Here is a 22,397-nt window from a genome sequence, read left to right as displayed (position 1 = left end):
TTCTGGCCATTGCATCACTTCTGAGGCCTTTTGTTCATTGCTTATTATTGTAGTATTCACTTTATTACAGTGGTCTAGAGCCAAACCATAAAAAAATCTCTTGAGGTGTCTGTGCTTGTCAAAAATTCCAAAGATGGGGCCAAGTGGTGACACACTTGGTTAAGTGCATATATTACAGTGTGCAAGGATCCAGGTTCAAGCCAGGGTCTCCACCTGCAGAGGAAAAGCTTCACAAGTGGTGAAGCAGGTCTGCAGGTGTCTCTCTGTCTCTCTTCTGCACTATTTCCCCTCCCCTCACAATTTCTTTCTGTCTCTATTCAAAATAAATAAAGATTAAAAAATTTTAATTCCAAAGATTTCATCTGAGTACATATTTTTTTTCTCAATCTTCATATCTCTTCTTGGAGATAAACCCAAAACATCTTACTAGAACATCCTATTTTTTAAAATGTATTTTACTTATATATTTATTTTCCGTTTTGTTGCCCTTGTCTTTTTATTGTTGTTGTAGTTATTATTGTTGTTGTTATTGATGTTGTCATTGTTGGATAGGACAGAGAGAAATGGAGAGAAGAGGGGAAGACTGAGAGGGGGAGAGAAAGATAGACACCTGCAGACCTGCTTCACCGCCTGTGAAGCGACTCCCCTGCAGGTGGGGAGCCAGGGGCTCAAACCGGGATCCTTACATTGGTCCTTGCGCTTCACGCAGCGTGCTCTTAACCTGCTTGCGTTACCATCCAACTCCCGAACATCTTATGTTTTACCAGTTCTCATCAATGTTTAGGTGGTTATCACCCTCTATGGATCTGAAGAACGGAGTGAACCCCATCATCTGTGTGACTTGCAGAAGACAGTCTTTGAAAGAGGGGGACTGGATGTCTTCCTTCTCCGCACCAAGTCCTCTCTGGGGGAACTGCATAGCCTTCGCCTCTGGCATGACAATTCTGGCGTCAGTCCTTCCTGGTAAGTACCTGTATCTTGCTGACATGCTGTTTCTTTTCTTGGGAAAGATCTTTAGCATTCTAGGGAAAGATCATTATGTCATAACAATAGGTAGTGTTGATGTTTTGGGCCAAACAGTTAAGTAATAACTCCTACGTTTTGATTTAAAACTTTCTACAAAGAATGTAATCTGTGGAAAATATGGAAAATAAACAAGGGGCCAGGTAGTGGTGCCCCTGGTTGAGCACATATGTTACAATGTGCAAGGACCTGGGTTTGAGCCCTCTGTTCCCCAACTGCAGGGGGAAAGCTTTGCAAGTGGTGAAGCAGGGCTTCAGGTGCCTCTTTGTCTCTCTCCCTCTCTGTCTCCCCCTTTCCTCTCAATTTCTGACTGTCCCTATTCAATAAATAAAGATTTAAGCGCAAGGACAGGCATAAGGATCCTGGTCCGAGCCCCTGGCTCCTCACATGTTGGGGAGTCACTTCACAGGCGGTGAAGCAGGTCTGCAGGTGTCTATCTTTCTCTCCCCCTCTCTGTCTTCCCCTCCTCTCTCCACTTCTCTCTGTCCTATCCAACAACAGCAGCAATAGCAACAATAATAGTAACAACAACAACAACGATAAACAATAAGGGCAACAAAGGGAAAAAATGGCCTCTAGGAGTAGTCGATTCATAGTGCAGGCACTGAGCTCCAGCAATAACCCTGGAGGCAAAAAAAAAAAAAAAATGTCAACCAGACTTCCCTGGACAGACAATCCCACCAATGTGTCCTGGAGCCCCGATTCCCCAGAGCCCTGCCCCGCTAAGGAAAGAGAGAGACAGGCTGGGAGTATGGATCAACCAGTCAACGCCCATGTTCAGCGGGGAAGCAATTACAGAAGCCAGACCTTCCACTTTCTGCATCCCACAATGATCTTGGGTCCATACTCCTAGAAGAATAAAAAATAGGGAAGCTATCGGGAGGGGACGGGATACGGAGTTCTGGTGGTGGGAATTGTGTGGAGTTATACCCTTCTTATCCTATGGTTTTGTCAGTGTTTCCTTTTTATAAATAAAAAATAAAAATAAATAAAAAATAAGTTTTATTTGTTACATGTGAATTTCACATGAGGGAAGGAGAGAGAAACAGAGCACTACTCTGCTACATGTGGTTTCCAGAGATCTCAGGCTTGCAAATCTGATGTTCTACTTAACTGTGGAACTATTTCCCCATTTGTGAGGCTACAAGTAGTTCTTTCCTTAGCAAATGGAGATGTTTTCTTTTCTTTTTTTAAATTTTATTATCTTATTTATTATTAGATAAAGACTGCCAAAAATTGAGAGTAGGGGAAAATAGAGAGAGAAAGAGACAGACACCTACAACCCTGCTTCACCACTTATGAATGTTTCCCCCTGCAGGCAGAGACTGGGGGCTTGAACCCAAGTCCTTGAGCACAGTAACATGTGTGCTCAACCAGGTGTGCCATCACTTGGTCACATGGGAATATTTTCTTTTTTTTTTTTTTAAATTTTTTATTTAAGAAAGGATTAATGAACAAAACCATAAGGTAGGAGGGGAACAACTCCACACAATTCCCACCACCCAATCTCCATAACCCACCCCCTCCCATGATAGCTTTCCCATTCTCTATCCCTCTGGGAGCATGGACCCAGGGTCGTTGAGGGTTGCAGAAGGTGGAAGGTCTGGCTTCTGTAATTGCTTCCCCGCTGAACATGGGCGTTGACTGGTTGGTCCATACTCCCAGTCTGCCTCTCTCTTTCCCTAGTAAGGTGTGTCTCTGGGGAAGCTGAGCTCCAGGACACATTGGTGGGGTCTTCAGTCCAGGGAAGCCTGGCCAGCATCCTGGTGGCATCTGGTACCTGGTGATTGAAAAGAGAGTTAACATACGAAGCCAAACAAATTGTTGAGCAATCATGGATCCCAAGCTTGGAATAGTGGAGAGGAAGTATTAGGGAGGTACTCACTGCAAACTCTAGTGTACTTCTGCTTTCAGGTATATATTTTGCAGTAGTTTATGGATACATGTGAACATAAGCTCTCTCTCACAGAAAATGGTGTATATCTAGGTTATGGGACTTTGTTAGAAAGTGAACCACCTGAGATGAAATTAGAGTGTACTATAAAAGGAAAGGTCTCACCCTAGTAATGAAGCTGAAGGGTTGTCATTCCACACGTGAAGTCTCTGGTCACAGTCTCAGGTGAAGCATGTTGAGGTAGCAATCGTTGCATTGGTTAGGTTGTGATCGGCGGATGCAATATTATTTGGTATGGATTGGGAGACGCATACGGGAAAGTGGGCCCTATCCAAGGGTTCCAGGACTGGGGGAAGTAGGGGCTCTATAGTGGAGATGTGAGGTTCCTGCTGTCTTAGGGTTCAAATGGGAATATTTTCTATATCTTTCTGCTAATCATAGTGAAATACCTCAACTAAATTTTATTAACTTAGATTCTTTTAGATTCTTTTTTCTCACATGAATAAGAGGCTAGAAATTGTAGTGCAAGTATAAAATACCCAGATTAATTTCTCACCAGACAATTAATCCTTCCATTTTTTAAATTTTATTTTACTTTTATCATACTTTTCTCTTACATTAAGGTTTTAACTGCATAAGATGTACTAAGTTTAAACCCAAAGCAGCTTTTTACTGTGATTTTTATAAACTATCTCAATAAGAGAGTTCCCAGAAATGTTTTGCTTTAAATATTTATATCTCACAAAGAAAATAACTTTCAATTAAAATTAACCAAGGGTTTTTGCCAGAAAGATTTGCATATTCTATTTCATTAAACATGGCCCCTTAGTAGAAATGCCATCACTAGATTCAAGGAGGACGTTAAGTGACTAGTTGCAAAGTAAAGTCAAGTAGTTTGAGCAGTTACCCATTCCATAGAACAAGTATATTGCCAGCTGAACTTACTGGTTTAGTTAAACACAAGGTAATAATACATTGTGTTTAGAAAGAGGACAAGATCCCAGAGCTGCGAGTCTGAATGAAAGTAATAAACCCAAATAAAATGAGAAGTTGTTGATACAAACATTGAAAACCACTCCCCACACCCTCACATCTCCATAATGAAAGACAGACAAGAAGGATACATGAACAGTAAGTGGCAGGGCACTTTCTAACAGGGAAAGTCAAAGAATAGATATATTCACTGAATTACAACAGGGAAAGTCAAAGAATAGATATATTCACTGAATTACTCATAAATGACAGCAGTTTACATTCTGGTGTTGGATGCCTGAACTCTCCTAAAGATCATGATTAGAAAATGGGATAGGTGGTGTATTACACCAAAGTAAAAGACTCTGGAGTGGGTAGGGGGGTGGGTACAGGTCCAAAGAGGATGACAAAGGACGTAGTGGGGGTTGTATTGTTATGTGGAAAACTGAGAAATGTTATGCATGTACAAAATACTGTATTTACTGTCGAATGTAAAACATTAATCCCCCAATAAATAATTTTAAAAAAAAGAAAATGGGATAGGGCTGGGGAAATAGCAAATTATTATGCAAAAGTCTTTCATGCCTGCAGCTCCAGGGTCCCAGGTTCCCAGGTTCCCAGGGACCCAGGTTCAATTTCCCAGCACTACCATAAGCAAGAACTGAGCAGTGCTTTGATTAAAAAAAATAATAACACCCTACGACCCTGCAATTCCTCTCCTGGGGATATATCCTAAGGAACCCAACACATCCATCCAAAAAGATCTGTGTACACATATGTTCTTGGCAGCACAATTTGTAATAGCCAAAACCTGGAAGCAACCCAGGTATCCCAACAACAGATGAGTGGCTGAGCAAGTTGTGGTATATATACACAATGAAATACTACTCAGCTGTAAAAAATGGTGACTTCACCGTTTTCAGCCGATCTTGGATGGACCTTGAAAAAATCATGTTGAGTGAAATAAGTCAGAAACAGAAGGATGAATATGGGATGATCTCACTCTCAGGCAGAAGTTGAAAAACAAGATCAGAAAAGAAAACACAAGTAGAACCTGAAGTGTAATTGGCATATCGCACCAAAGTAAAAGACTGTGGGGTGGGAGTGGGTGGGTGGGGAGAATACAGGTCCATGAAGGATGATAAATGACATAGTGGGGGTTGTATTGTTAAATGGGAAACTGGGGAATGTTATGCATGTACAAACTATTGTATTTATTGTTGAATGTAAAACATTAATTCCCCAATAAAGAAATTTAAAAAACAAATTAAAAAAATACATATATATATATCCTCTCACCTCTTTTTTTTTAAATATTTATTTTATTTATTTATTCCCTTTTGTTGCCCTTGTTGTTTTATTGTTGTAGTTATTATTGTTGTTGTCGTTGTTGGATAGGACAGAGAGAAATGGAGAGAGGAGGGGAAGACAGAGAGGAGGAGAGAAAGATAGACACCTGCAGACCTGCTTCACCGCCTGTGAAGCGACTCCCCTGCAGGTGGGGAGCCGGGGTTCGAACCGGGATCCTTATGCCGGTCCTTGTGCTTTGCGCCACCTGCGCTTAACCCACTGCACTAACCTCTTTTTTTTTTTTATAGAATTGTTTATTCGCGGGAGTCGGGCTGTAGCGCAACAGGGTTAAGCACAGGTGGCGCAAAGCACAAGGACCGGCATAAGGATCCCAGTTCGAACCCTGGCTCCCCACCTGTGAAGGGGAGTCGCTTCACAGGCGGTGAAGCAGGTCTGCAGGTGTCTATCTTTCTCTCCTCCTCTCTGTCTTCCCCTCCTCTCTCCATTTCTCTCTGTCCTATCCAACAACGACAACAACAATAATAACTACAACAATAAAACAACAAGGACAACAAAAGGGAATAAATAAATAAAATAAATATTAAAAAAAAAAGAAAAAGAATTGTTTATTCGCATACTCACCAACAGTTAGTGGTTTCTTAGTAAAGCAACTGATTCATGTCACCTCCTAACATGAATATCTTCATCCTACTACAGGTATGTAAACCATGTCATTATCATTGACATGGCAGCTAGAAGGAAATGGTATTTCCTATGCAATTGTTGGCTGTCTGTGGACCTTGAAGACTGCCAGAATGACCGTGTCTTCACACCAGTCTCAAAGAAAGAACTCTTTTCTTTTAGGTATTGTTGGGAAATGTTTTTGTTTGTTTGTTGTTTTTGTTTTTGCCTCCAAGGTTATCGCTGGGACTTGCTGCCTACACTGTGAATCCACTGATCCCAATAGCCTTTTTTTTTCTTTCCTCTCTAACTTTATTCGATAGGACAGAGAGAAATTGATGGGGAGATAGAGAGGGAAAGAGAAAGACACCTGCAGACTTGCTTCATCACTTCTGAAGCACCCCCTACTGCAGGTGAGGAGGGGTTGTGGGGAGGGTGCTCAAACCCATGTCCTTGTGCCTGGTATGTGTACACTTAACCAGGTGCGCCACTGACTGGCCCCCAGTAATGGTGTTCTTCGAGGTCTTTCAGGTTCTGTTCCTTTTTCTTCATCTTTTCTTTCACTTTCACAGACTGAAGTGGATCTGGACAATTCACTACTTATAGCAATAGTAGCAGTCAGAATAATATTTTGGGAGTCGGGCAGTAGCGCAGCCGGTTAAGCGCACGTGGCGCAAAGCGCAAGGACTGGCATAAGGATCCTGGTTCCAGCCCCTGGCTCCCCACCTGCAGGGGAGTCGCTTCACAGGCGGTGAAGCAGGTCTGCAGCTGTCTATCTTTCTCTTCCCCTCTGTCTTCCCCTTCTCTCTCCATTTCTCTCTGTCCTATCCAACAATAATGACATCAACCACAACTACAACAATAAAGCAACAAAGGCAACAAAAAGAGAATAAGTTAAATAAATAAATATTTAAAAAAGAATAATATTTTGTGTCAGTTCATAGAACCCTAGTTCTCACAAGTGATGAGAGTAGGGTGTTACCTGCATATGCAGTGGAAATGCATTACAAAAGCAGAACCCCAAGATTAGGAGACCCTGCTCTTGTATAGGAACTACTGAAAAACCTACCCCCTTCCCCATTATCTTTATTGCTCTGGGATGTAAACACATTTCTCAAGGGACCAGAAGAAGGTGTTTCTATCTTTATTGTCCTAAACTTTAAAAAATTATGTTATCCTGTCATTTGAACGTTTCCTCAGAGAAGTGTTGAATAGTGGCTTGTTACTCTCTAGATTGTTGCCCAGCAAACTATAATCCTAGTGGACTAATACACTGTCAAAATGAAATCTTATGTCTTTGCTATTCTTTTATTTATTTGTTTGTTTGTTTATTTTAGACAGCTGTTCTCCTCCATGATTGTACAAAAGTTCACCCAGGATTATCTGTGGCTCTCCATTGTAACTCGACATCCCTGGAACCAGTTTACAAGAGTCCAGAGGCTTAGCTGCTGCATGACCCTGCTTCTTTGCAACATGGTCATCAATGTTATGTTTTGGAAGATCAGTGATTCCACAGCCAAGAGAGATGAGCAAGATATGTGTGAGCTTTACAGTGTGTTGGGGGAGGCTTGGGGGGGGTCATCTTTATTTTTTAATTACCAACAGGGTTATCACTGGGGCTTGGTGCCTGCAGTAGGAATCTACCATTCCTTGCAGCCATTTTTCACTGTTGGATAGGACAGAGATAAATGGAGAGAGGAGGGGAAGACAGAGAGGGTGAGAGAAAAGAAAGACAGACACCTGCAGACCTGCTTTACCACCTGTGAAGTGACTCCCCTGCAGGTGGGGAGCCTGGGGCTCAAACTGGGATCCTTATGTTGATCCTTGCGCTTTTTGCCATTTGTGCTTAACCTACTCTGCTACCGCCCGACCCCCTCCTCTTTTATTTTTATTAGGTAGGACAGAAAGAAATTGAGAAGGGAGAGGGGAAGAGAGGAGAGAGGAGAGAGAGAGACCTGTAGACCTGCTTCACCTCTGATGAAGTGTACCTCTGCAGGCAAGGAATTGGGGCTCGAACCTGGGTCCTTGTACATAGCAACATGTGTGCTCAACCATGTGTGTCACTGCCCCTTCCAAGGTGTCATCTTTTTACTACATTCTGTACTCCTTACTTTCAGGGTTTAGAACAGAATCACAACTGACATGCCTTCTTCTCATGGCTCTCATTAATAAAGGAAGTGTCTGTAGGGACACATTAGTATCTTTATCATTATGATGCTTTTTATTCATAGACAGTCCTGTTGTTTTCTCCGGGCTGGCTTCACGGGCGGGTAACAGATGACCAGAAACTCGTAGCTGAGCTGAGAACGCAGTTTAATCTTTATTCACGAGCGGGCAAACTGTCCAACACCTAATCACCACACCATGTGCCCCTCCATCTTTCTCCTCTGCCTGCAGAGTCAGGAACTCAGGAAGTACGCAGGGTAGGGGGCGGGGAGAAGGGAGAAGCGTGAAACTAGCAAGGGCTAAATCAAATCTCCCGGAGGTGGGTGGGGGGGGGAAGTGAGACCAAACCAATGTAACAGAAAAGACCATGTAAATAGACCACAATGTCAAGCAATGTAACAGAAGCAGAACTAGATCCCAGAAGCAGAACTAGATGCATACCAACACAGTCCTCATTAATTGATAAATAAATGCTTAAGCCCAGATGGACGGAAGCAGAAGACAGGAAAAAGAAAAAAAAAACAAAACAAGGACAATGCTTGAACAAACAAATGCTTGAACTTGGGAGACAATGACTTTGGGATGCTTTTAATTGTTGAAGATGAATATTAATGTCATGCTTGTCTTTGCAGTGGGTCTATTTGCTGTGACCTGGTCTGAACTACTTACTAGCATCCAAACTGCCGTCATCCTCTTCCCAGTGAATCTCATAATTGGGCATCTCTTCCAAATGGTTCAGCCACAGGAGCCACTGCCTCTCTTTTCGCCCACACAGGCCTCCCGCCTCCCAGATACTTCATTTGAGCCTCTCTCTCCCACAGAGATAGTTGAGGTAAGTTTGGTATCGGGTTTGATGGGTCAGTGAAATGCCCCCCTTTTCCAAGTACTAAAAAGAACAGTGGAAAAGATCTGGGAGTCGGCTGGTGTGCCTCAGGTTAATCGCATGTGGCACAAAACACAAGGACAGGAATAAGGCCCCCGACTCCCCACCTGCAGAGGTGTCGCTTCACAGATGGTGAAGCAGGTTTGCAGGTACCTATCTGTCTCTCCCCCTCTCTGTCTTCCCCTCCTCTCTCCATTTCTCTCTGTCCTATCTAACAATGACGACATCAGTAACAACAACAACTACAAAAAAAAAAAAAAAAAAAACCCAGAGCAACAAAAGGTAAAATAAATAAATTTTTAAAAAATTAAAAAAAAAATCTTTATCTCTGTAGGATTCATCATGCCTTTATTTTTCTTCTTCCTCCAGAATATGAAGTATTCCTAGAACTGAAGAAGAGTGCAGTGTAAATTACTCTGAAGTTGGCTCCATTTTTTTATATGTGATCTAAATATTCCTTCCCCCCCCTCCTTCTATATTCTCTCGTAAAACTATTTTTGGAGCTACTGTGAAGTGGCTTAACTTTGAAAATTTTAAGTTCTTTTTTATTATTTTATTATCTTTACTTATTTATTGGATAGAGATAGCCAGGAATGGAGAGAAAGGGGGAGGTAGAAAGCGAGAGAGAGACCTGCAGCCCTGCTTCACCACTCGCAATGCTTTCCCCCTGCAGGTGGAGACCAGATACTTGATCCTGGGTCCTTGCACATTGTAACACATACACTTACCAGGTGTGCCACCACCCAGCCCTGAAAAAATTTAAGTTCTTTACACTTGTCCCTTCAAGTAAAGAAACACCCTCTTTATCATCTATAAGCACTATCAGTCTTAGGTTAATTTAAAACAGACTGACTGACCATTCCCACCTTGGTTCTCTATCCAGGAATTAAAGGAAACAGTGGGATTCCTACTCAAGAGAAATACATACTTCCTCTCAGATTGGGAACAATCTTCCTGGAGTTCTTGCAACATAAGCAACCTGGTGAAACTTTTATCCAGCCTCATTTCCTGTCTCTTAAAGAGTCCAGGTTGTCACCAGCAGACAGAACCCTACTGTGCAAATGGTAATGTTAAATAGGTGTTGGTAACAAATGTTTTCTCCGCTGTTCACTCCTTTGTACTCTCTTACTTTTTTATTATCTCTTAGCAAAACCAATAGGTATGATATCATTTTTTGCCTATTTTTGTTTTCTTTTTTATATTTATTTATTTATTCCCTTTTGTTGCCTTTGTTTATTGTTGTAGTTATTATTGTTGTTGTTGTCGTTGTTGGATAGGACAGAGAGAAATGGAGAAAAGAGGGAAAGACAGAGAGGAGGAGAGAAAGGTAGACACCTGCAAACCTGCTTCACCGCCTGTGAACAGACTCCCCTGAAGGTGGGGAGCCAGGGCTGGAGCCGGGATCCTTTCGCCTTTCGCAGGTCCTTGCGCTTTGTGCCCCCTGTGCTTAAACCCGCTGCGCTACAGCCCGACTCCCTATTTCTATTTTCTTAAGCTCCCTGTATAGACCTGATAAGCTTTGGTTCCACTGATGGCTTTCTAGATAGTATAGCTGGCGATAGAAAGTAAAGGAAGGGGGGACTGGGCATTGGTGCACCGGGTTAAGTGCACATAGTATGGAGTATAAGCACCAGCACAAGTTGAGCCCCTGGCTCCCCATCTGCTGGGGTCGCTTCATGGGTGGTGAAGCAGGTCTGCAGGTGTTAATCTTTCTCTCTCCCTCTCTATCTCCCTCTATGCTCTCAACTTCTCTCTGTCCTATCCAGAAAATTAAAAAAGAAAGAAAGTAAAGGAAGAAAGAAAGAAAGAAAGAAAGAAAGAAAGAAGAGGAAGGGGGAGTAGATAGATAGCATAATGGTTATGCAAACAGACTGTCTCATGCCTGAGACTCTGAAGTCCCAGGCTCAGTCCCCCCACCACCATAAGCCAGAGCTTATCAGTGCTCTGATAAAAAAAGATAAAGAAAGAGAAAAAGAAAGGAAGGAGGGAAGGAAGGAAGGAAGAAGGAAGGAAGGAAGGAAGGAAGGAAGAAAGAAAGAAAGAAAGAAAGAAAGAAAGAAAGAAAGAAAGAAAGGGTCCTGAGCTGGGCTGTGGGCACCCGCAGGTATCCCAAGCCACTGCCGAGCTCCTGGCCTTCTGAGAGACTCATGCCAAAGAAGACCCGCTGGTGACGCCAGTGTCAGCAGCAGAGAATGCCTTCCATGACAAGCGCCTCTTCTGCATCCTGCTCTGAACCCTCCCTCTTTCTGCCCCTCCATCCCCGCCAAAGTATGAACTCAACTGTGAAAAAGAAAGAAAGAGAAAAAGAAAGAGAGAAAGAAAAGAAAGAGAAAGAAGGAAAGAAAGAAAGAGAGAAAAAAAGAAAGAGAAAAGGAAGTAAAGGAAAAAGAAAGGAAAGGGAAAAATCACCATAATGTTCTTTTTTAATTTTTTATTATTTTTTAACAGAAAAGTAGCTTTATTAGGATCTCACACACCATTACAATGTCCCCATTTAAAATGTATGAGTCACTAGGCCTTACGTATAACACTGCATAGTCATCACACAGTATTAGAGCACTTTTAGTACCCCACAAAGAAACTCACAACCACAAACTAACCTTTGAGTCTACTTTATATCCTTACAGTTTTATCTCTTCTATTTCACATAAAAATTCACATGCAATACCTAGGTTTGTTTTTTTTTTCGGTGTCTGACTTCTTTCATTTAGCATGTTTTAAAATTTTTCATACAATAACATTATATAGGTTTCTAGTGTACATCATTATAAATCAACATCTAAAGTACATTATGTTCATAACTACACACTTAACTCTAGTTTTCATTTATTAACAGACCCCTTTCATTAGTACATAATAACGTGTGTGTATATGTCTTACTAGAGCATCAAGAAGTGACTTTCAGTTGGGGATAGGGGAAGTAAGTATCAATATATTATAAAAAAAAATCCATTGGGAGTCGGGCGATAGCGCAGCGGATTAAATGCACATGGCGCAATCAGTAAGGACCAGCGTAAGCATCCCGGTTCGAGCCCCCAGCTCCCCACCTGCAGGGGAGTCGCTTCACAGGCGGTGAAGCAGATCTGCAGGTGTCTATCTTTCTCTCACCCTCTCTGTCTTCCCCTCCTCTCTCCATTTCTCTCTGTCCTATCCAACAATGATGATATCAACAACAATAATAACTACAACAATGAAAACAACAAGGGCAACCAAAAGGAAATAAATAAATAAATAAAATCCATTAAAATAAATGGAAAGGGAAATGTGAAGGCACAGTTGCCTGCATAATGTTCTTTGTGTCATCCCCCACGGTTTCCCCTTCCATTTGCTCCATTGGAAGCTATTGAAACTTGTCATTCTTTTTATTCTATGGACTAGTAAGATTGTGAAATTTGTGGATCTAAAATACTTTGAATTTCCTAAGCATTTACCTAATATAGGCTACAGTTGTACTACAGTTCTATTAAAAAAAAGTCTCTAGATCAAAGTGTAGAATTTTATACATTGTCAGTATTATAAGCTCAACAGCATGCTCAGAAAAGACACAATGCTGTAGGTACAATCTCCACTGCCTGGTAAATTAAGCCTCCTCATCAATTAATCAATTGCTAATATCTACCAAGATTAGTATTTTGTTCAAGTCTTCTTTGTGCTTGTTAAAGCCTCAACCTGGAATATATTTTCAGTGATTCCTGAAACCAACCATCATCTCTGTCATTACCTGCTCAGAATTCTGCAGAGGTTGCAACGTCACTTAAGCACCCAGGATCTCACACAGGCTGACCAATCTTGCAACTTCTTAGATGCAGCAAGCCGACTGCAAAAACTCCAGGAACTGTTGGAAACACACATTCTTCCCACAGAACAACAACCAGGCAGGTAATGCACCACCTTGGGATTTCTTTCTCCTACTCTTCCTTCATCATCATCTTTATCATCATTATTACCTTAGGGTTTTTGATACTGGTGTTCGTCCTTTCTCTCTCTCTCTCTCTCTTGTCTTTTTAAGATAGGGGGTGAGAGATATCACCAAGTTGCTCTACCACTTGTGAAGTTTCCCCTTGCAGGTACTCCCACGTGGGAGTCAGGGGCTCAAACCCTGGTCCTCGTGCATGGAAAAGTATATTCTCTCCCATGTAAACCATATTCTAGCCTCCTCCCTTTTTATCCTTCCTCCCTCCTTCCCTCCATTCCTTCCTCCTTTCCTTCCTTCCTTCCTTTCCTTCCTTTTTTTATTTTTTAATTTTTTACCAGAGCACTGCTCAACTCAAACTATTAATGCTGCCTGGGATTGAATCCAGAACCTCTTCCATACAAGTCCTGCACTCTATCCTGCCCTACACTTGGTCCACATCAATTTCTCTTTCTGACCTATAAACTGTCTCGGCTGTTGGCAGTGAGATTATTTCCTTAACTTGTTTTTAAGGGTGGCAACCAGTTTCCCCATCCTGAGCCTGAAAGAAGGAAAGAAGTCCATCTTGAACACTAGGCCCGGATGGATGGCTTATATTTGCTGGCTCCTTCTGAGTGTCACTGGCCTGGCTGCAGCCTTTTTTACAGCACTCTATAGCCTGGAACTGAACAAAGACCAAGCCACCAGCTGGGTTATTTCCATGATGTTATCCTTTCTTCAAAATATCTTCATCAGCCAGCCAGTAAAAGTCAGTGAGAAATGGGTCACACTGGCATGGGAGGAATCTGGGGGTCATGAGTGTCAATAAGCATCTAATAACTGATGATTTGACCAGAAAAAAAAGAGTGAAAATTGCTAAATACATGTATGAAGTAATCACAGAACTGATAAGAGTACTGCAGGGGAAAAAATTGGAGAGGTTTTAAGAGGGGCAAGTTAAAAAAAATGAACTGACAGCAACAGGAAAGTTATGTGTAAGGGAAAAAGGCAACAGGAGCTATGTGGTGGCGCACCTGGTTGAGCACACATGTTATTGTGTACAAGGACCCGGGTTCCAGCCCCTGGTCCCTACCTGTGGGGGGAAAGCTTAACAAGTGGCAAAGCAGTGCTGCAGGTATCTGTCTCCTCTATCTTTCTCCCCCTTCCTCTCAATTTCTGGTTGTGTCTATCAAATAAAGATTTTAAAAAATTTAAAAAAAGAAAAATCAACAGAAAACTTTTTAAAAACTAAGACAAATTTCAAACCTACAAAATTGTGGAGACTTGTATAGTAAATGAATCCATTAATCAGCATAACAATTAACGATCTGGCCAGTCTTATTGCATCTGTTTTGAAAAATACTAGACTTAATGTCATTCTAGCCATAAATATTTTGGTCTGTATGCTTCTAAAAGATATTCTTTGAGACATTAAATTATCTATCATACCTCACTAGCATTTTTTTTTTCGCCTCCAGAGTTATTGCTGAAGCTGTGCCTATACTATGAACCTACTGCTCCTGTGGCCATTTTTATTTTTATTTTATTTTATTGCTAGGACAAAGAGAAATTAAGAGAGGAGGGGAAGATAGAGAGGAAGAGAGACAAAGAGACACCTGCAGACCTGTTTCACCACTTATGAAGTGATCTTTCTGCAGGTGGGGAGCTGGAGGGGCTCAAACCAGGATCCTTGTGTTGGTCCTTACATTTTGTACTATGTGTGCTTAATCTGGTGCACCAATGCCCAGCCCCCTGAATGATTTTAATAGCCTCACTTTTTTTTTTCCTTCTTTACCAGAGCACTGCTCAGTTCTGGTTTATGGTGGTACAGGTTATTGAACCTGGGACTTTGGAGCCTCAGGCATGAGAGTCTCTGTATAACTATTAAATTGTCTATACCACCCAGCCTCACACTTCTGAAGTATATGCTTTTAAAAAGTTAAGTTTTTTAAAAAATTTTTTTGTTATGCATGTTTTACTGCAACTCCAAAAGCCAGTGTGGGGTGAGGTAGATAACATAAAGGTTATGCAAACAGACTCTCATGCCTGAGGCTCCAAAGTCCCAAATTCAGTCCCCTGTACCACCACCATAAACTAGAACTGAGCATTGCTCTGGTATTAAGATAAATAAAATAAATAAATAAATAAATAAATAAGCCAAATTTGTGTTCAAATTTTCCCAGTTCTCTCCAATTTATTTTGTTGCTTTGTTTAAATCAAGTTTCAAATAAGGCTCATGTATTACAATTATTTGTTATGCTTCTGATTAATCTCCTAGTTAGTCTTCTAACTTCTCCTTTTCTCTAACTTTTCTTACTATTCTTTCTTATAATGTTTGCTTAAAAAAAAAAAAGGGAGTTGGGCAGTAGCGCAGCGGGTTAAGCGCAAGTGGCGCAAAGTGCAAGGACCATCGAAAGGATCCCAGTTCGAGCCCTCAGCTCCCCACCTGCAGGGGCATCACTTCACAGGCGGTGAAGCAGGTCTGCAGGTGTCTGTCTTTCTCTCCCCCTCTCTGTCTTCCCCTCCTCTCTCCATTTCTCTCTGTCCTATCCAACATCAAGAACAACAACAATAATAACTACAACAATAAGACAAGGGCAACAAAAGGGAATAAATATTTTTTTTAAAGTCTGTCCTTTGTGATTTCCAACATTACGCATTTTGATGTTAAGAACGCTCTTGCTTCTAAGAGCCATAGAAAGTGGGCCTAAACAAATACAAGCTGCCCCGAGAGGCTTTTTTTTTTTTTTTTTCTATTTTGCTTGACAGGACAGAGAGAAATTGAGAGGCAAAGAGACTGGTCTGGGAGGTGGCACAAGTCAGTAAAATATTGGACTCTGAGGCATGAGATCCTGAGTTCAATCCCTGGAAGCACATGTACCAGAGTGATGTCTGGTTCTCTCCCTCTCCTCCTATCTTTCTAATAAATAAAATCTTGAGAGAGAGAGAGAGACAGATACAGAGGAAGCAGACTTCCTCCACTCATGAAGTGGTTCCCCCCCCCCCCCGCGCAGGTGAGGAGTGGGGGCTTGGACCTGGTACTATGTGCACTTAACCAAGTGCACCATTGCCTGACCTCCTAGGCCTTTAAAACTCTTGCTCCCAGGTCTTATCCCAAACCAATTGTTATTTCTCGAGAGGGCTGTGTTTTGGAAGGGCACAGCTTGCTTTAGCATTTCCCATGTGATTTCAATGTGCTGCTCCTTTTGAACTACACGGAACCATGGATCTTAGAGAGAAGATGGTACAAGGGGCAGGTAGGTTTTAATTAAAACAACTGCTTGAGGGGTGTACCCTAAGACATCTTTTGGAAATTCAGTTGTCAGATTCACAGTCTTTTCAGGAAATGAAAAATGTAATTTCAAAGCTTCACAAGTGGTGAAGCAGGGCTGCAGGTGTTTCTCTGTCTCTCTCCCTCTCTATCCCCCCTCCCCTCTCAATTCACGTCTCTTATCAATAATAAATAAAAAACAAAAAAAAAAAGTAATTTCCACATTTGAAATTTTCAGAGGTTTAATGAGAAAATATCACTATTGAAATCAAAAGAATAACAGGACTATCAAATAATGTAAACATTGAGGATGGCAAGTGCATTCATGAGGCCCTGGGTTCTCTACTCAGCACTGCCTATGACAGGTTCTATAGTTGTACTCTGCCTCTCTCTTCTTTCCTCTCTCTTAGCAGTTACAGGATACCTAATGGCAAACGCTAGAAGAAGAAGGATACCTAATATTGCAAACATTTTTTTTCTTCACCAGGGCTTCAATTAGTAGAAGTGGTAATAATTAAATAATTGAAAAAATTGCACTGTTGCAAAGAAAGCTTGCATATTGAAAGACCTAACTAATTCCATATACAATTTTTTTTTGCCTCCAGGGTTATCACTGGGGCTCAGTGCCTGCACTATGAATCACTGCTTCTGACAGCCATTTTTTTCCTTTTTTTTTTTTTTTTTTTTTTTTTGTTGTTGTATAGGGCAGAGAGAAACTGAGGAGGAGAAGGTAGAGAAGGGGAAAGAGAGAGACACCTGCAGACCTGCTTCACCACTTGTGAAGTGACCTCCCTGCCAGTGGGGAGCTGGGGCTCAAACTGGGATCCTTGTGCTTTGTACTATGTGTGTTTAACCCAGTGTGCCACTGCCCTGACTCCCACAAAACTAATGTTAAAATACATGTGAATGGGGCCCAAGATTGTGCTTTTTCCAGATTGCAAGTTTCCAGGTGATTTCAATGTTGTTAGGCCATGACTCACATTTGGAGTAGTGTCAGTCTGAGTAACAATCTAGTTTCTTTGAAAAGGAGGAACTTTCCTGGGTCTTTTGAGTAAACAAGACTTTTTAAATTTTTATTTTATTTTATTTTTTTGCCTCTAGGGTTATTGCAGGGACTCGGTGCCAGCACTATGAATCCACTGCTCCTGGAGGCCATTTTTTCCCTTTTGTTGCCCTTGTTTATCATTGTTGTTGTTAATATTATTATTGTCGTCGTTGTTGGATAGGACAGAGAGAAATGCAGAGAGGAGGGAAGACAGAGAGGGAGAGAAAGATAGACACCTGCAGACCTGCTTCACTGCCTGTGAAGCGACTCCCCTGCAGGTGGGGAGCCAGGGGCTCAAACCTAGATCCTTATGCCGGTCCATGCACTTAACCCTCTGCACTACTGCCCAGCCCCCTTCATTTTTTTTTTTTAATATGGACAGGACATAGTCAGAATCTAATAGTTTCTTAAAGAGTACTCATGGTATGGGAGTGTCCAGATTTTTATTGATTACATACTAGAATACTGGCAACTCCTGCTTTGTACTATTTCTTCATGCATGAATCTCAGTTACCATGGTTCAGTTATGTGACACCAGCTTCCAAGCAGCACAATTTATTTCATATCTCAGTTACCATGGTGTATTGACTATGATTGCCTAAAGTACTTATTATGCATACATAAAAAGCATATATATATATATATATATATGAATGATAGGGTCCAAAAATAGGCCAAGGAGATAGCATAATGGTTATGTGAAAGACTTTCATGGCTAGGGCTCCAGGGCACCAGGTTCAATTCTAGCACCATGATAAGCCAGAGCAGAGCAGTGTTCTGGCTTTAAAAATAAAAGGCCAAATTTCATGCTTTACTACTTCTCACCTTTACACAACAATGGCACCTTCTTGGATCCCTAGGTCACTGGATTTTCCTACAATCTTCCTGTCTAGGTGATCTTCCTCACACTGTTACTCTCACTGATGCTGAACAGGATGCCCTGGCTAAACAAAGAGAAGGAGCAGCAAACAAAGAGAATCTTGGCACTTCTGGGTAATTCAGGTAGTTACAACTACTCCTTCCTATTTTTGTAAAGAGTAAGTTATATCAAAACTAGAATTCCTGCCATCCCATTGATTATGTTGAAAATGTGTCCCCTCAGCTATCTTGTCTCTCAGGAGTGGGTGCTGCCTCCTTTGCCCAGGGGCCGAAGTCTGTCACCAGCACTCACTTTGCATTCCTGCTCAACATCCCTCAGTGCTTCAGTTCTCATCAATGTTCTAGACTTTCTGTTTATTTGTTTTGCTGGGGCTCAGCGCTGGCACTACAAATCCACTGCTCCTGGTAACCACTCACCCCCCCCCATTTTTGTATAGGACAGAGAGAAATTGAGAGGGGTGGGGAAGATAGAGAGAGGGAGAGGAAGATAGACACCTGCAGACCTGTTTCACTGCATGAGCGTCTCTTTGCATAACCATTATGCTATCAACTCTTGCCCTTGACTTCTTCTGGGACTGACACAAATGCAGTGTTCGATCTTACTCCAGAATCTGCATTTTAACAAAATCCTTAGGTGATACCCATTAAAATGTGAGAAATGGTATTCCCAAACAGTGCTCCCTAAATGTGATCTACTAGCCTAAACTGTTTCTAATCTAAAATAGAGAAACTGAGAGCTGGTATTTAGGAAGTTTTACAGCAATTGAGCAAACTAAATTTTTTTAATATATAAAATAGAAAATATCAACAAAGCCACAGGATAAGAGGGGTAAAAGTCCACACATTTCCCACCACCAGAGCTGCATATTCCATTCCCTCCACTGGAAGGTTTCCTATTCTTTATCCCTCTAGAAGTATGAACCAGGATCATTATGGGGTGCAGAAGGTGGAAGGTCTGGCTTCTGTAATTGCTTCTCCGCTGAACCTGGTTGTTGGCAGGTCGATCCATACTCACAGCCAGAACAGAATAATTTTTTTATCTATTAGATTTATGTTGCACACAGGGGATTGTATTGTGTAGGTCTGTCATATTTTATTTTCCAATAATTAATTTTGTTGTATTTTACAAAAGTGCTGGTCTTGGATTGGAATTTTTCAAAATCCTTCAGGATAGTTAGAGGATTGCCTTTTATAAAGGAAATAGTTACTAAAGATGCACAAGAGATGTTGGTAAATAACTACTTAATGAAATATAACATTTTTGTCTACATTTGAATTTTTTGACAGCAAAATGCTCATCAGTATCTGGTTCAAGAGATAAGAACAACCCCATCTATATAGCTCCAAACATGTACAGACCAGTTAAGCACCCAGAAAGAACCTTGAAAAAGAAGAAACTCTTCATGCTGACGGGAGATATTTTAGGTATGAAGAGGAAAGGGTAGCATATTGCTTTTGCAGCATACTTCCTAGAAAAGCAAAGGAGACTGAGAATAATAAAGAAGGGAGAAGGTGTCTTAAAATGCTAATTTTAGTGGCCAGGTGGTAGCATACCTGGTTGAGTGCATAATGTTACCATGTACAAGGACCCAGGTTCAAGCCCCCAGTCTCCATCTACAGGGGGAAAACTTCACATGTGGTGAAGCAGGGCTGCAGGTGTCTCTCTGTCTCTCTTCCTCTCTGTCTCTCACTCCTCCTCTTGATTTCTGCCTGTTTCTATCCAATAAATATACTTTTTTTAAAATTTTAAATACTAATTTTGACAAACTCTAGATTCCAATAAACAGGGTGGCATGGTAAACGCAAAGATTCCCACAGTTAAAGTCTTGATCTGATTGCATACTTGAATAAGTTACATTCTCTGCCTACAAAATGTCATAATAAAACTAGCCTTCCACACTTCGCAGGATGGAGTAAAAATGAATTTGTTTTGAAAAAAATGTCTGACCTGTAAGTGCAACATAACTAGTTTGATGAATCGAGTGTTTGGATTACTGGGCTCCATAAGTCAGAGAAGACTGATTTTATTATGCCTTTCTTTCTAGTTAGAGGAGATAAAGGAATAGAGTGAAAGAAGATTCAGAGAGGCATTTAGTTCCATGAAACAAAACACAACTAGGGGTCAGGGCGATAACATAGTGGTTATGCAAAAGACTTTCATGCCTGAAGCTCTTGAGTTCCTAGGTTCCTAGATTTCCCTGATTACCACTGTAAATCAAAGTGGAGTATTCCGGTAAAAAACAAAACCAAAATAAATAAAATACTATATTTTTGTGATGGGGGTTTATATTTTAAGCAATTTTTTTCTGATTAGCGACAAAGCAATTCTTTTAAAAAATTTTTAAATTGGATTTCCCCCCCTTTTGTTGCCCTGATTTTTAATTGTTGTAGTTATTATTATTGTTGTTCTTGATGTCGTTGTTGTTGGATAGGATAGAGAGAAATGGAGAGAGGAGGGGAAGACAGAGAGGGGGAGAGAAAGATAAGACACCTGCAGACCTGCTTCACCGCCTGTGAAGAGACTCCCCTGCGGGTGGGGAGCCGGGCACTCCAACTGGGATCCCTACGCCGGTCCTTAATGCTTTGTGCCACTTAACCCGCTGCGCTACCACCCAACCCCACTCCCCAAGCAATTCCTACACTGTCATATGTGTGTCATATATAGGATTCATGTGTCATATAGGTCACTGAAAGCTCAGTGCTTTGGTTTATCTGTTGACAATTACTGTGTGGAATCCTATAAAACTGTCATTTTTAAAGATGTTTTATTATTTATTAATAAATGAGAAGGTATAGTGGTCTGGGAGGTGGTGCAGTGGATAAAGCACTGGATTCTCAACCATGAGGTTCTCAATTCGATCCCCGGCAGCACATATGCCAGAGTGATGTCTGGTTCTTTCTCTCCTCCTATCTTTTTCATAAATAAATAAATTCTAAATAAATAAATGAGAAGGTGTAAGGGGAGAGATACAGAAAACCAGAGCCTTACTCTGGTATATGTGATGCCAGGCATCTAACTCAGGCATTCTATCCAAGGTGCCACATACCAGGATGCATTTTTTTTTTTCTCAAATAGAAAGCAATAGAAAGAGGGAAAAAGGGAGTCGGGCGGCAGCGCAGCGGATTAAGCACACGTGGCGCAAAGCGCAAGGACTGCCGGTAGGATCCCGATTCGAGCCCCTAGTTCCCCGCCTGCAGGGAAGTCGCTTCACAGGCGGTGAAGCAGGTCTGCAGAGGTCTATCTTTCTCTCCCCCCCCCCGCTCCCCCCCCCCCCCGTCTTCCCCTCCTCTCACCATTTCTCTGTCCTATCCAACAACAACATCAAGAACAATAATAATAATAACTACAAAAATAAAACAAGGGCAACAAAAGGGAATAAATAAATAAATAAATAAATATATAAAAAGGAAAGAAAGAGGGAAAAAATATAGCACAGAAATTTCCTCCAGTGTAGTGAAGGCCAAGTATAAAACGGTTATGCACCTGACAAAGCAAGTACGATATCCAACTAAGCTAAGACTGGCCCATACTGGCAGTTTTTGACTGATTTTGACCTGTAATACTATAGGCTTAGGAAAAATGAAATAAATGGTCTAGAGGATTTAAACAATTTTTTTTTTCTTCTTCTACACTAGTGCAAATCCTCTTCCTCATCCTATTGATGACCACAGTCTACTCTGCACAGAACTCCAGTAGATTTCACCTCCATCAAACTATCCGAAAGAGCTTTTCCCAGGGTTTCTCAGAGATCAAGCTTTTTAAGCAGTTCTACCCTTGGGCTAATCGCACCCTCCTTCCTAACCTGTATGGCAATTACAGAGGTAAGAACACAGACGTAGGGAGCAATTAGTTTTCTAACCACGCCTCCCATGACACATCAGGACACTAGAGAAAGGTCACTGCTTTCTTAGTATGGCTGCAGCTCTGGGAATTCACTCCCTAGACCTCTCCTAAGCAGGTTTATCTTTGTTCAACCAAGGTGGTAGAATTAGATCCAAAAGGACTAATTCCCACGGGAGAATCTCGTGATAAATAAGGCTGATAAATAAGAATGAGAATTTATTTACTAAGTGATTCCTATAACTGGTGGCCTCGTTGTGAAGGAAGTTGTTTAGTGAGCACAGAACCAGGAAAATAGTGTAACCAAAACAAGTTCTACACCAAAATTTCTTATCTCACCATGATAGGTGTCTGCAAAACACTGCCACCCCCAACTTAGGTCCTTTCCTTTGCCTTATGTACAGTCTCTTCCAAGTCCAATACTACTATATAAGTTTTGCTGTGTGATTATTCAGTTCAGTTCCAAAAATATGTATTAAGTACCTAGCATGCTGGAATCATCCCCAAGAATCAATGATAAGGATAGGTATGGCTTGTATCCTCAAAGAAACCCACTATCA

General features: G+C 41.4%; 1 protein-coding gene across 1 annotated transcript in view; it reads left to right on the top strand.

Annotated features, from left to right (window-relative positions):
- The window catches only part of PKD1L3 (polycystin 1 like 3, transient receptor potential channel interacting), an 88,724-nt gene that overhangs the window by 47,503 nt on the left and 18,824 nt on the right, over positions 1-22,397 (top strand). Inside the window, 10 exon segments of the mRNA XM_060172042.1 lie at positions 785-963; positions 5,897-6,043; positions 7,198-7,400; positions 8,659-8,858; positions 9,793-9,973; positions 12,596-12,788; positions 13,336-13,570; positions 18,011-18,110; positions 19,284-19,421; positions 21,633-21,832. Of these exon segments, the coding sequence (XP_060028025.1) occupies positions 785-963; positions 5,897-6,043; positions 7,198-7,400; positions 8,659-8,858; positions 9,793-9,973; positions 12,596-12,788; positions 13,336-13,570; positions 18,011-18,110; positions 19,284-19,421; positions 21,633-21,832 (1,776 nt within the window).

This window comes from Erinaceus europaeus, chromosome 2 (genome assembly GCF_950295315.1).
Source record: "Erinaceus europaeus chromosome 2, mEriEur2.1, whole genome shotgun sequence".
Taxonomy (NCBI): Eukaryota; Metazoa; Chordata; class Mammalia; order Eulipotyphla; family Erinaceidae; genus Erinaceus; species Erinaceus europaeus.
The sequence above is the reverse complement of the archived record's forward strand: the minus strand, read 5'-3'. Positions and strand labels throughout refer to the sequence as shown.